General features: G+C 35.5%; 1 protein-coding gene across 7 annotated transcripts in view; it reads left to right on the forward strand.

Annotated features, from left to right (window-relative positions):
* The window catches only part of CCSER2 (coiled-coil serine rich protein 2), a 196,183-nt gene that overhangs the window by 157,167 nt on the left and 24,981 nt on the right, over positions 1–14,035 (forward strand). For all 7 annotated transcript variants that reach the window (XM_086680170.1, XM_086680171.1, XM_086680172.1 and 4 more), the window contains one exon: positions 4,326–4,415. In XM_086680170.1, the coding sequence (XP_086536296.1) occupies positions 4,326–4,415 (90 nt within the window). The remainder of the gene's footprint in view (positions 1–4,325; positions 4,416–14,035) is intronic.

Raw genomic sequence — 14,035 nt, forward strand, 5'->3', positions numbered from 1 at the left:
AGCAGAATAAGAAATTAATAAAACAATCCAATTTGCCATTGCACCAAAAATAATAAAATAGCTAGGAATAAACTTATCCAAAGAGGTGAAATTCTTAATATTCTGAAAACCATAAAACAAGGATGAAAGAAATTGAATATGACGCAAAGAAATGAAAAGACATTCCATACTCACTGATTGAAAGAACAAATAATGTCAAGATATCTATACTACCCAAGGGAATCCACAGATTTAATGCAATTGCTAACAACATACCAACAGCATTTTTCACAGAACTAGAACAAGCAATCCTAAAATTTGTGTGGAACCACAAAAGATCCCAAATAGCCAAAGCAATCTTAGAAACAAAACTGAAGGTATTTTAGACTTCAGGTTGTATTGCAAGCTGTAGTAATCAAAAACAGTATGGCCCTGGCACAAATAAACACACAGACAATGGAATAGAATGAGAAGCCCAGAAATAAACGCACAATGATACGGTCAGTTGATCAACAAAGGAAGCAGGAATTCACAATGGGAAAAAGGTAGTCTCTTCATCAAATGGTGTTGGGAGAACTAAACTGCTACATGCAGAAGAAGGAAACTGGATGACTTTATCACTCTACACACAAAAATAAACTCAAGATGGATTAAAGACCTAGATGTGAGACCTGAAACTATAAAAATCCTAGAAGAGCACAGTCAGTAATGTCTCTGACTTTGGTCCTAGCAACATTTTTCTAGATATGTCTCCTGAGGCATGGGAAACAAAAGCAAAAATAAACTATTGGGACTACAGAAAGATAAAAATCTTCTGCACAGCAAAGGAAACAACCAACAAAACTAAATGACAACCTGCTGAATGGGAGAAGATATTTGCACATGACATATTCAGGAAACAATATCCAAAATATATAAAGAACTTATACAGCCCAATACCAAAAGGATAATCCAATTAAATGGGCAGGAGACATGAACAGACATTTCTTCAAAGAAGACCTGCAGATGGCCAACAGACACATGATACAACGCTCCCTATCATTTATCATCAGGGAAATGCAAATCACAACTACACTGCTCTATTACCTCACACGTATCAGAATAGCTAAAATCAAAAATTCAAGAAATAACCAGTGTTGGCAAGGATGTGTAGAAAAAGGAACCCTTGTGCACTGTTGGTGGGAATCCAAACTGGTGCAGCCACTGTGGAAGACAATATGTAGGTTCCTCAAAAAGTTAAAAATAGAAGCACCCTACAATCCATTAAATGCACTACTGGGTATTTACTCAAAGAGTACAAAACCACTACTTTGAAGGGATACATGCACCCCATGTTTATTTATGCATCGTTTATAATAGCCAAACTATGGAAGCAGCCCAAGTGTCCATTGATAGAAGAATGGATAAAGAAGATGTGATTCATATATATGAATGTGTGTGTATGTAATGGAATATTTTCCAACCATATAAAAAGAATGAAATCTTGCCATTTGCAACAACATTAATGGATATAGAGAATATAATGCTAAGTGAAATAAGCCAGTTAGAGAAAGACAAATACCAAAGGATTTCATTCATATGTGGAATTTAAGAAGCAAAACAAATGAACAATGGAGAAAAAAATAAACCAAAAGCAAACTCTTAACTAGAAAGAACAGATTACCAGAGGGGAGGTGGGTAGGGGAATGGGTGAAATAGGTGTAGAGGATTAGGAGTGCACTTGATGAACACAGTAATGTATGGAATTGGTGTATGGTCTGTGTTATACAGCTGAAACTAACATAGCATTGTATGTTAACAACACTGGAATTTAAGGGAAAAAATGTGAAGGATTTTCTGGGGGATTTCAAAGTCCCTTTCTAGTTCGAACTTCAATGCATTTTATCTTTTAAAAAAATATATATGCAGTCACCCCTAACCTGTGTTTGTATCTAGAGTTTCAGAAAAGTAAAGTGACAGCATAAAACGTAGAATTCATATTTTGTGTGAAATGTCCAGTTGTAAAATCAAATTGCAATGCTTCAAGAATTTAACTGGAAAGTATAGACGCTCAACAATTTAAACCTTATTTAAAATGCTAAGAATGCCCTTTAATTTTCCCTCACTACACTAGTTAAGTAATAGTTAATTTAGATACATTTTCTCAGTGAACCCTCAGAATAATCGTGTGGAATTTTCTTTATAGAGTCATAGAAAGTAGAACTCAGCTTAAGCAGACTAACACTTATATATGACTAGATCATATATTTGAAAAACTATGATCAGCTGTAAAAAGCTGGATAGACCTGGGTTCAAATCCTTGTTCTGAAACTTAATGGCAATGTTCTCTTGGGGAAGTTACTTAATTTCTCCTAAGCCTCTTCTATACGTGAGGATAATAAAAATAATGCCATATAAGATTATGATAATTTAAAGAACTATATTATGTAAACTACCTAATGCTATAACCTGGACCATGGATGCATGATAAATATTAACTCTTATTTAATGACTTGTCCCAGATCACCCAGCTTGTAAATCAGTGCATTTCTTATGATGTGATAAGTTTCAAGTAAAAATCCCTAAATTAAAAGTAACTTAAAGATTAGAACATTTGTAAAGTCAAGTAACAAAATAATACAGATCCCACCAATTTTCATGGTTACTTAAATGGTCATTTGGGTAACGGTGAAGTTCTCAGTTGGCTTTTCTGGAATCCTTTTAGCTGACCTTTGATGGTTACAAGATGTCTTCTTTAGTTCTATATGTCACATACTTGCATATTAGTTCCCAAAAGTAGGAAAAGGGCCTGGGGGTTTTTTTGTGGGTTTTTTTTTTTTTTTTTTTTTTTTTTTTTTGCATGCCTATTTTAAAAATCAAGAGCCCTTTCCCAGAAATAACGCAGACTTTTCTCACATTGTATTGGCTACATTTGGGTTCTTTGTCCCTCCTAAGCATAGTGGAATGGGATTAATCTGATTGGTTCAAACTAATCAAAATCTATCATTGGGTCAAAAGATAGGATGTACTTTCCTGAAATATGGGACTACATAGAACATGAGCACATGGACAGGAAATGCTTTGGGTAGTTGTTTTAGATCTATTGAAGTGTCACAAATAATTCTGAAAATTATTGGAAAATTCAAACATTTGCCAAATACTATTGTTAATATGATAGCACATAGACTACAAAAAGAAAATTACTTCTGGAATTGCACTAATCAGGATAGATTATACATAATGTGCTTGCATTAAAATAAATGCTTTATCTTTTCTTTACATGCCTCCCATCTATATTAAAAGTTACATCCTATTACAATGCATTCCACAAGACTCTTAAGTTGCCTGCTTATATATTGAATTTTGTTTCTGTGACTATCCCATTTCTTAGGAATGGAAAAATGTCTTTACTATAGATATTTTTGCTTGCAATTAGATCTTGTTTTATATATGAAAAATGGAATGATCTGATTACAATTAAGAAAAATTACAAAATATTTAAAATATTTTTAAAGTAGGCACATAATTTTAACTTGATGCAGTAATCAAGAATTTACTATGTAGATTTTCCTACAAGATAATATGTTTACCTCCAGTGGGGTTGTTTAATAAATAATACGGGCATAGTCCAACTTCACACTAGGGATAAACTCTTATTATCAGTTTTTTCATTCTTTTTAAAAATTCGGTATTTATTTATTTGAGAGACCAAAGTTTATACAATAGGTACATTGCTTTGTGTTGTATAAATGACTAAATGAGTATGCTGTGAGTAGAATCATATGTAGAGAATTCATTTGTGAACTGAAATGGTCAGATGGATCTTGACAAAAGTCAGAGATCCTTCAAATTGTTTAGTCCAATAAGGTTAACACATTATTAAGGAGGCTTAAAAAAGCACTACACGTATGAATAGATAACCTTACTTGTGGACTGGTGGTATTTAGTATCTAGTAGAGTTGTATCAAAAATGAATTTAAGAAACTGTGGTGGTGACTATAATAGTACCATTGTAGTTTAGAGAAATAAATTAGATTTTGCAATTGTATTCTTTATGAACTGTATATTGCTGTATATATTATACATTTATATACATAGTACTATGTTTATATACATAACATCATAGATAATGTGTTTATGGATAATGTAAGAGGTTCCCAAGGTTAATTTTTACTATTCAGAATTTTAGCTTTACTGACTAACTGTAGAACCCAGTCTTCTGAATAAGTTGGGAAACTTCTGAATAGATGTGGATGTTTGCCCCTTTTTTTGTGGTACTGGTCTTTTACCCTTTAAGTGAGCCTATACTTTGTATGTATATGTATGTAGAGAATTATACCAGTATAAAAATTTGTGGTTTTATTCAGGCAACTCGGTGTAACTGCCACCAAAAATTTAAAGAGGAAAAATGCACATATGCTGAAAAATATACTCAAACACCCTGGAGAAGAATTCCTGTAAGTAACATATGCCCTTAACCTCTTCTCATGTCATTTATACTTTTGATGTTTGTTCCACTCTTTTTTACTCTAATCTAATAATTTTGAATCTGCCATGGCTGTATTTTTTTTTTTTTTTTTTAGGTAAGTTGAGTTTTCTTGTCTCTTAGGTGTTTATGTGCTTTCTAAAGCTTCTCTGTGTGTCTTATATAATGAATGTGCATTTAATTGCTTTTCCATTCTTCACACTATAGCCCGTTTTATTTGAGTGTCTAGTCTCCTCATTGCATGTATTTATGAGAGTAGTATTTCCTCATGCCCTAAAAGAAATAGAAATCCAAAAAATGCAATCTTCCCTCTTTAGCAGCATATAGCTCTTTGAAAATATATGATGTAGCATTTTATTTTGTTGTTGAAACTTTTCAAATATATTCTATCATTATAATTACTTAAGTGTTGAGGTTATTAAGAAGTATAAATTTATTAAGATGCAGATTTGTAGGCATAGTTAGGGAATGGTTTCTTCTGAACAGTAGAAAGTAACCACGTGTTCCGTGCTTTGTTTTTCAAAATATATTTAGTCTAAAATATACTGACCATAATTTAATCTGAGTTCTAAAACTCAGTTCAGGGTATGCCTGTGCCAGAGAATCATCACATGGCCATCTAGTCATCATGATCCTGTTGTAGGGTGCCAGCTAATAAATATTTTTTTGTTAAGGGAATGCCTTAGCCACCTTTGACGCTTCTTTTGCCTTACTTTAGCAGTGGAATCCTATTAACAAATGAACAAGGAACCATAGTGGTTAATATGATCAATAGTCCAATTTTTAAGGTTTAGCTATGGCTTTAAAGCTTACAAGATGCTTTTTTCCATTTCATCTAACGAGTAATTTTTTGTGTGTGCTGTATATAAGGTATGATGCTAATAATTAGTTTATTCAACAAAAATGTGAGCCTCTCTTATCTCAGTTATTAGGCTCTTGCAGTAGAAGTAGGGAATTGGGGAAGGAAATACACAGACAAATAAGGATTCCTTCCTCCATTAGCAAGTGCTTATTAAAGGAACTGGTGATATGATATAAAGTGTAGTGAGTTCTATAAGGTTCCAAAGATTGGGAAAGACCAGTTGGAAGAATCAAGGAGCTTGGTGAAGAAGGCCAAGGTTGTAGTTGAAATCATAGAAAGTAAAAGATGCCAGTAGGCAGAGATGGTATCATATTTCTTTAACGTCAAAGGGTGTGGAACCTTACCTGATGGAGGAAATTGGAAAATAAGATTATGCCTCTTGCTTCTAGATGGAGATTTGGGCTTTCCAGGTTTCTCCAGTTTCCTCACAGATATTTGTGCTTTCTGACACTGTTACTAAGAAGTTTGGTGATTTCAATAAGTGTAAGAAGTTCCATTTTCTCATCCTCATGGGAGTCTTTATACAGCCTCTGTCTTTTTTGACCTTACTGTTCTGAAAACTGGCTATTAATCAGACAAAAGTAAATGGTGCAAAACAGTCCCAAGACATTGCTGAGTTAGTTATACTGTAATTTTGGGTGAAATGAAGGTCAGTTTTCTAGCATAGCACTCCTAACAAACTTAGGCTTCCTTGTCATCTGTTATTATAGGAATCACCTGGCTTAACACTTTTGTCTTATAGTTATCTAGTTAACAAAAATCAGGGAGATTAAATCACATATTAAATTTTCCATAATTAACTGGTGGCTGAGATACTACTCTAACTTTAAGCTACTGACTGCTTGTTCAAGGTTCCTTCCCCCAAAGGCCTTGAAGGATTGAGAGAGGTTTTGCAGATTGAATGGGAGAAATATCCTTGACAAAAGGAACAGTACAAGTAAAGGTGATGAGGTAGGAAGATACATTTAGGCAGTAGTTAAGTACATGATTTTGGCTACAACACAGTTTTATTTATTTTAAGGAAATAGTTGAAGTTGGTGTTAAAGCCCATTTGAAAATAGAATTCAGGGGCGCCTGGGTGGCGCAGTCGGTTAAGCGTCCGACTTCAGCCAGGTCACGATCTCGCGGTCCGTGAGTTCGAGCCCCGCGTCAGGCTCTGGGCTGATGGCTCAGAGCCTGGAGCCTGTTTCCGATTCTGTGTCTCCCTCTCTCTCTGCCCCTCCCCCGTTCATGCTCTGTCTCTCTCTGTCCCAAAAATAAATAAACGTTGAAAAAAAAATTTTTTTAAAGAAAATAGAATTCAAATTTTTATCCAGGAATTACTGGAAAAGTAATTTTACTGAGTAGTATTTAGTTAAATACGTAGTTACATATATTTATTTACTTAGTTAAATAATAATTATTAGTTATTAACATTAAATATTGTATTTATTCTCTGATTTTTCTTTTTCTTTTGGACTTAGGATTCATTTGAAATAAATTCTTTTAGAAACCATTTATTATAATAATAAAGATTTTCTTCTCTCTTCTAAAAGTTACACTTGATTCTACGTGTTCTTTTTTTAGAAGGAACCCAACATATTTAAACAAGATGTTGATGATGGGGAGGTACAATGGGATTCTTCTTTGGCAACAATGAGTTTGTTAGGTAGTGATTTGGGGGTATCAAAACATGTTATATTTAAAAATCTCCAAGGTAACATTTTTTTGATCTGGCTAAGCTTATGGAAGATTGCAAGTTATAGTCTGAGTCCTTGGTTCTTCACCATTCTGTGAATATCTTGGGAAATTTAAATATGCTTCTTGACACTGTCTGAGTTAGTTGAGGATCTGAAGCAGAATCTACTTCAGAGATTTGTGCGGGATATGTAAGCATGTCCTCTGAACTTTTCCTGGTATCAGAGGAAGAAATCTGGTTGTAGTAGAAAGCAGAGAAGGATGGTAGAGAAGAGAGAGATACTGTGTATAATACAGCCATTTATGAAGTGGAAAGAAACATGAAAAGAAATAGACACTTTGGGAAGAAATGAAGGAAAATAAAGAAGATGGATTTTAGAAATAGGGAGGGAAAGAAAGAGGGAAAAAGAGATAAGAATGAGCTGTACAAGGGGCGCCTGGGTGGCGCAGTCGGTTAAGCGTCCGACTTCAGCCAGGTCACGATCTCGCGGTCCGTGAGTTTGAGCCCCGCGTCAGGCTCTGGGCTGATGGCTCAGAGCCTGGAGCCTGTTTCCGATTCTGTGTCTCCCTCTCTCTCTGCCCCTCCCCCGTTCATGCTCTGTCTCTCTCTGTCCCAAAAAATAAATAAACGTTGAAAAAAAAATTAAAAAAAAAAGAATGAGCTGTACCAGAAGATGGTACCTTCAAAGGAGAGCGGATAAGTCTGCTTTTGCTGAAATATTCTCATCTGAGGGACAAAATACCCAGATAAAGTGGTGAAACGGGTAATGTGGAAAGAACAACAATGTGGAAGGTATCTAATCACTTACACAAAAGTAGTTGAAGACTAGAAATACTAGTAAAATAGTGATTATGTTAGAAACCAAGATTAATTTTAAATCCCTAAACTTGACAAAAGTTTATTTTTAAAGATAGTAGGACATTATTGTATACAAGTATATTCTTATGAATAGCATATCTTGGGTTGTTCCTATCATAACTATTTACAAAATAGAAAAGATAAAATTGGAGATCTTTATCACAGACCCATCACAAAAGTCATGTCAACCGTTTATAATTTTCAAAGGAAAAGTAGTTTGTCTAGTTCCTAGCAGCATGATATATGTAACTATTAGAGAACTCCACTCCCTCCCTTTTTTTTCTTGCTTGGGAGAGAAGATGAAAAATTAAATGAAAGGAACATTACAACCTAAAGGTTTGTCTTAAGAGGACACTCTTCTAAGTCCTTTTTCTTTTACGCTATGCCTTCCTGATTTGGGAGTGAGCAGCATAATTATTAGTTAATTTTTACGTGAGAATAATGACCTGATTTTATACTTTGGTATGCCATTTTCTCCCAATTGGGTAAGTGTTATATTATTACTCCTATATATTTCTGAAGGGAATTAAAGGATTTGTTTCTTTGTAGAGTTCTTTTATTTATTTATATTCACTAATTGCTTATATATAACGTATGCCACTAGAAGTATTTTAAGTGAAATATACATATACTTTGGTGTTTAAACAAATAATTAGGGGCACCTGGGTGGCTCATTCGGTTGAGCGTCTGACTTCGGCTCAGGTCATGATCTCGCGGTCCGTGAGTTCGAGCCCCGCGTCGGGCTCTGGGCTGATAGCTCAGAGCCTGGAGCCTGTTTCAGATTCTGTGTCTCCCTCTCTCTGACCCTCCCCCGTTCATGCTCTCTCTCTCTGTCTCAAAAATAAATAAACATTAAAAAAAATTTTAAACAAATAATTACAATGTGATCATATAACTATTTTTAATTGGTTAATGTTAGTCATTTTTAGATATTGACCATTGAATATGGCCTGTGTTCCAGTGACCCAAATGCTAACTGGAGCCACCTGTATAGCTGAGACATCACATTCTAGCTGCATGTATTTATGGCAACACAATAAGAATTCTATTATGTGTATCTTTACACTGATTTTTAAACAGTTACACTATAACTTTCGTGGACACATCTGAAACCATTAACTGAAAAATAGAATTGTTTTTCAAGGCTAAGAACAAATTAAATATGACTATCTTAGCAACTGAGTGACTTATCTAGTTGTAAATTTAAGGGTATCTAAATCTGTGCCCTCCAGTACCAAATGCCAGAATTTTAAAGGAAGTTTTAAAACTTTGTTTAAAGTATCCACTGATAGAAGCGAAGTTTACCTATACTATAGTTAAAAAAACAAATGATACCACCAAAGTTTTCTACTACTGGGATCCATTTCATTTGTGTGATATAGAATTTTAATTTACTGACTTGTACATCAAGGGTGTAGGCAGGACATAAAGAGATTTTGCTCTTAGAAATTTAATGATAGCAATTAGTGAGAAATGGATGATCCTATTAGGTTTCTCGAAGCAAATGATCAGGGCATCTGGGTGGCTCAGTCAGCTTAGCATCTGATCCCAGCATCATGGGATCGAGCCCCACATTAGGCTCCACACTGAATGTGGAGCCTGCTGAAGATTCTCTCTCTTTGGTCTTCTCTGCCCCTTTCTCCTTCTCTCTCTCTCTCTCTCTCTCTCTCTCTCTCTCTCTCTCTGTCAAAAAACAAAAAAAAAAGCATCTTGATCAAATCAGTCTTTCAGATGAAATTATTCAGGAGAAATTAGCTAGAGATGTAGATTAAGAGCATAGGGGGGACTTGAGTGTATGGACAGAAATCTTTACTGATAAAGCTTTATCTACTAGGAAAGCTCACTGTTGCAGTGCCAAGTGCTACAAATCCTTTGGGAGCAAGTAAGTTTCCTCAGGAAGTTTCCTGAGCTCTCCCAGAAGAGGGAGAAATAAGCAAACTAATCATGAATCAGGAAAAATTTTATCTCCTCATTGCTAAGATAAAAATCCCCCACACTCTTAACTTCAGGTGGAAAGTCTTGTGTGTTCTCACCTCTGCATTAAGAAAAAGCTGTTTGATGGGAGAGCTACAAGTGTTCTGACAGAATTGTCTCACAGTTCCTTGCCTTATCCCACACAGAGTTCACACAAATGGTTGTTCTGTTTTTTAAGTTTATCTATTTATTTGAGGAGAGAGAGAGAGAGCAAAGGAAGGGACGGAGGGTGAGGAGAGGATCCCAAGCAGGCTTCGTGCTGTCAGTGAGCTAGACATGGGGCTCAATATCACCAACGGTGAGATCATGATCTGAGCCAAAATCAGGAGTTGGACGTCCAACCAACTGAGCCACTCATGCGGCCCTCACACAAATGTTTTTATGTGAAGACTTGGTCTCAGTAGGCTTTATCTTGAGAAAAATGAAGTTGCCTCTAAAACCCTGAGTTCAGACACTTCTGTTTTTCAGGGTTTTTTTTTTCCTTATTTTGTTTTTGTTTCTGTTTTTTTTTATGTCCCACCAATTTTAAAGTGTAATTAGAATATCATGCATATTATTAAACTATTTGTCAGATATCCCAGGCATGTTTTTCTAGAAGTAGATTTTATTTTTCCCTTTGGATTGAATATATTCATATGCATACCTACTGCTCTTAGTTTTTATACACAACCATTGTGGTTTCTCTAGCAGAAAGCATCTCATATCTACCATTTCGTCTTAAAAGTCATCAGAAGATTTAAAGTAGATTTCGATGAGCAAAGGTACTTTCTTGGTTAGAGCTTAGGGAACTTCATGACTTCATGGCATCAACTAAGACAGAATTAGGCACTTGCTGCCTTCTAGATTAGTGCCCCAGTAGAAATGTACTGTGACCCACATTTGTAAATGTCCTAGTATCCAAATTAGAGTGAAAACGGAACAAGCAGATTTAATTTTTTTAAGATTATTTATTTATTTTGAGAGAGAGAGCACACACATGAGAGGCGTGAGGGGAAGGGCAGAGAGAGGAGAGAGAGACAATCTCAAGCAGACTCCACACTGCCACAGGGACGCTATCAATGCGGGGTTCAATCTCACAAAACTGTGAGATCATGACCTGAGCTGAAATCCAGAGTCATACACCTAACCAACTGAGCCACCCAGGCCCCCTGTGGAATTAATTTTAATAAAACATTTTATTAACCCAAGAGTACTATTTGAGCATGAAAGCAATATAAAGAAGATATTGAGATATTTTACATTCTGATTTTTTATTTTTTACTGGTACTAAGTCTTTGACATTTGGGGGGTATTTTGCATTTAGAGTACATTTCCTTTCAGACCAGCCATAATTCAGTTCTGTGTGGAGGTCATTGGATTAGGCTTTAAACCTGAACTAAGTAGCAGGAATTGACCAAATAAATAAATAAATAAATAAATAAATAAATAGTACATTCCTTCAGCTTTTAAACCATAGAGCCATTTATTCATTCATTCAGTGAACTTTGATTAGTTTGTTCTATATTTCAGTCCCAGTGTGCTAAGGGTTTTGGATGCTAAATCAAAGATATTGCCTGATTCTTAGTTTATGATATTCATGAGCAGATAGCAAAGGACACCTGAGAGGACAGGAGAATGAGGCTCTTCTTCCTGGACCAGAGGATAGTGGACATGTGTTCCAGATTTGGGGACTAGACCTTCTGGCTTTCAACTCCATCATACAATTTCCATGACTAACGGCAGACTTCAGTTCAGGAGTGTAGTGTGTTCCAGCACTCACTGCTGGAACAGCTCCATGCATTTGGGAACTTGCTTTGCTTCTGCTGTCTTTTTGCTGAAGATCAGGTCTCTCACCCTTTCCTTACATCTTATAAATCCTAAATCTTCTAAGTTTCTAAGTTAGGTTCTTCTCTACAAGTTCTCTTTTGTTGTGGAAACACTACTAATAGATATAGAATCATGGGGAGCCAGTGCCTACTCTTAGTGCTGCTGCTTAGTGTTGCTCAGATATCTGTTGTTTCTGAAGTTGCCTGATCTCAAGGTTTAGTTAGTCGTGTATTTATTTTATAGCTAATTCAGTTGTTTACTGTTAAAAGGAGTACATAGTCTTTCTTATTTTCATACTCAGGGAAATTACCTTTATAGAGATGAGAATATCTTTAAACATGTTTTCTTTCTCTCCCTACCAATGTAATCAGCATTTTAAATAGTTTTCCTCTGTATTACTCTAAAGTGCATTATGGTTTTATTCTTCTCTTTTTTTTTTTTTTACTTTTTATTTTAAATACTCACAGATTATAAAAAGTTACAAAAATAGTACAGAAAGATCCCTTGTATGGTTCACCCGTTATCCCACAATGGTTACACTTTATGTAGTTACAATACAATATCAAACCCAGGAAACTGACATTAGTATTTTTGTAGTTCTATGCCATTTTATTACTGCTTAGATTCCAGCAACAACCACCATATTTAAGATACAGAATTATTGTGCCACTATCAAGTTTTGCCTTGTGTGCTACCTTTTAAGAGTCAGGACCATTCCCTTCCTCTACCATTCCTAACTCCTGGCAGCCACTGTCTGTTTTTCCATACCTTTAATTTGGTGATTTCAAGAATTTTATGTAAGTGATATTATATAGTGTGTGACCTTTTGAGATTGGCTTTTTAAAAAATTTTCTAACATATTATTTTATTTTTTGAGAGACAGAGCACGAGTAGGGGAGGGGCAGAGAAAGGGGGAAACACAGAATTCAAAGCAGACTTCAGGCTCTGAGCTGTCAGCACAGAGCCTGATGTGGGGCTTGAACCCATGAAGATCATGAACTGAGCCAAAGTCAGACGCTCAACCAGCTGAGCCACCCAGGCACCCTGAGATTGACTTTTTTCACTCAGCATAAGGAAATTCATCCAAGAAGTTGTGTCTATCAGTAATTTGCTCCTTTTTATTGCCAAGTAGTATTCCATGATATGGATGTTCTATAGTTTGTTTAACCACTTTATCTATTGAAAGACATCTTGATCATTTCCAGTTTTGGGCTATTACAAATAAAGCTGCTGCGAGTATTTGTGTAGAGGAAATTTTCATTTCTCTGGGATAAATGCCCAGAGTGTGCATTCTGGGTCATATGGTAACTCCGTATTTAGTTCTCAAAGAAACTCCCAAACTGCTTATCAGAACAACTGCTGGAACAGATTCTCATCAACATTGTATGAGAGATACAGTTTCTCTGCATATTTTTTTAAATTTATCTATTTATTTTTGAGAGAGAGACAGTACGAGTGGGGGAGGGGCAGAGAAAGGGAGAGAGAGAATCCCAAGCAGGCTCTGCACTGTCTGTGCAGAGCCCAACATGGGGCTTGAACTCACGAAACTGTGGGATCATGACCTGAGCCAAAATCAAGAGTCAGACACTTAACTGACAGCCTCCCAGGTGCCCCTGGTTTCTCTACATCTTTATTAGTATTTAGCAGTGTTATTTTTTTAATTTTAGCCATTCTGCTAAGTGTCTAGTGATATATCAGTGTGGTTTTAATTTCTATTTCCATAATGGCTAATGGCGCTAATGTCTTTTGTGTATTTAACTTGCCATTTTCTTCTTGAAATACATCTTCATGTCTTCCCATTTTGTAACTCGAGTTTTAATTTTTTTAATGTTGAATTTTGAGAGTTCTTGATATATTATCCAAGTCCTTACATAAGAGTAAAGTATATGGTTTGCAAGAATTTTCCCCTTATTGGGGAAATCTTCCTCACAGAGTAATTCAAGAGTAAAATATCTTAATTTTGATGAAGTCCAATTTATGAATATTTTTTGTCTTTCATGGATTGTGCTTTTTGTGTTATGCCTAAATGTTTCACCAAGGCCAAGACGTTGAAAAGTTTGTTTCCATCGAAGATGTTTATACTTCTACATTCTGCATTTGAATCTGTGATCCATCTTGACTTAATTTTTATGTAAGATATGAGGTTTAGGTCAAGGTTCATTATTTTCCTTCCAGTATCCAGTTGCTTTGCACCATTTGTTAAAAAAGACTATACTTTCTATGGGGCACCTGGGTGGCTCAGTCAGTTAAGCATCCAACTCTTGATCTCAGCTCAAGTCTTGATCTTGGGGTCCTGAGTTTGAACTTGCATTGAGCTCTGTACTGGGTATGAAGCCTACCTAAAATAAATAAGTACATTCATACATACATACGTACATACATGCATACGACCCTTTCTCTGTTGAATTACTTT

The sequence above is a fragment of the Puma concolor genome, chromosome D2 (genome assembly GCF_028749965.1).
Source record: "Puma concolor isolate L17-30 chromosome D2, mPumCon1.1.hap2, whole genome shotgun sequence".
Classification (NCBI taxonomy): Eukaryota; Metazoa; Chordata; class Mammalia; order Carnivora; family Felidae; genus Puma; species Puma concolor.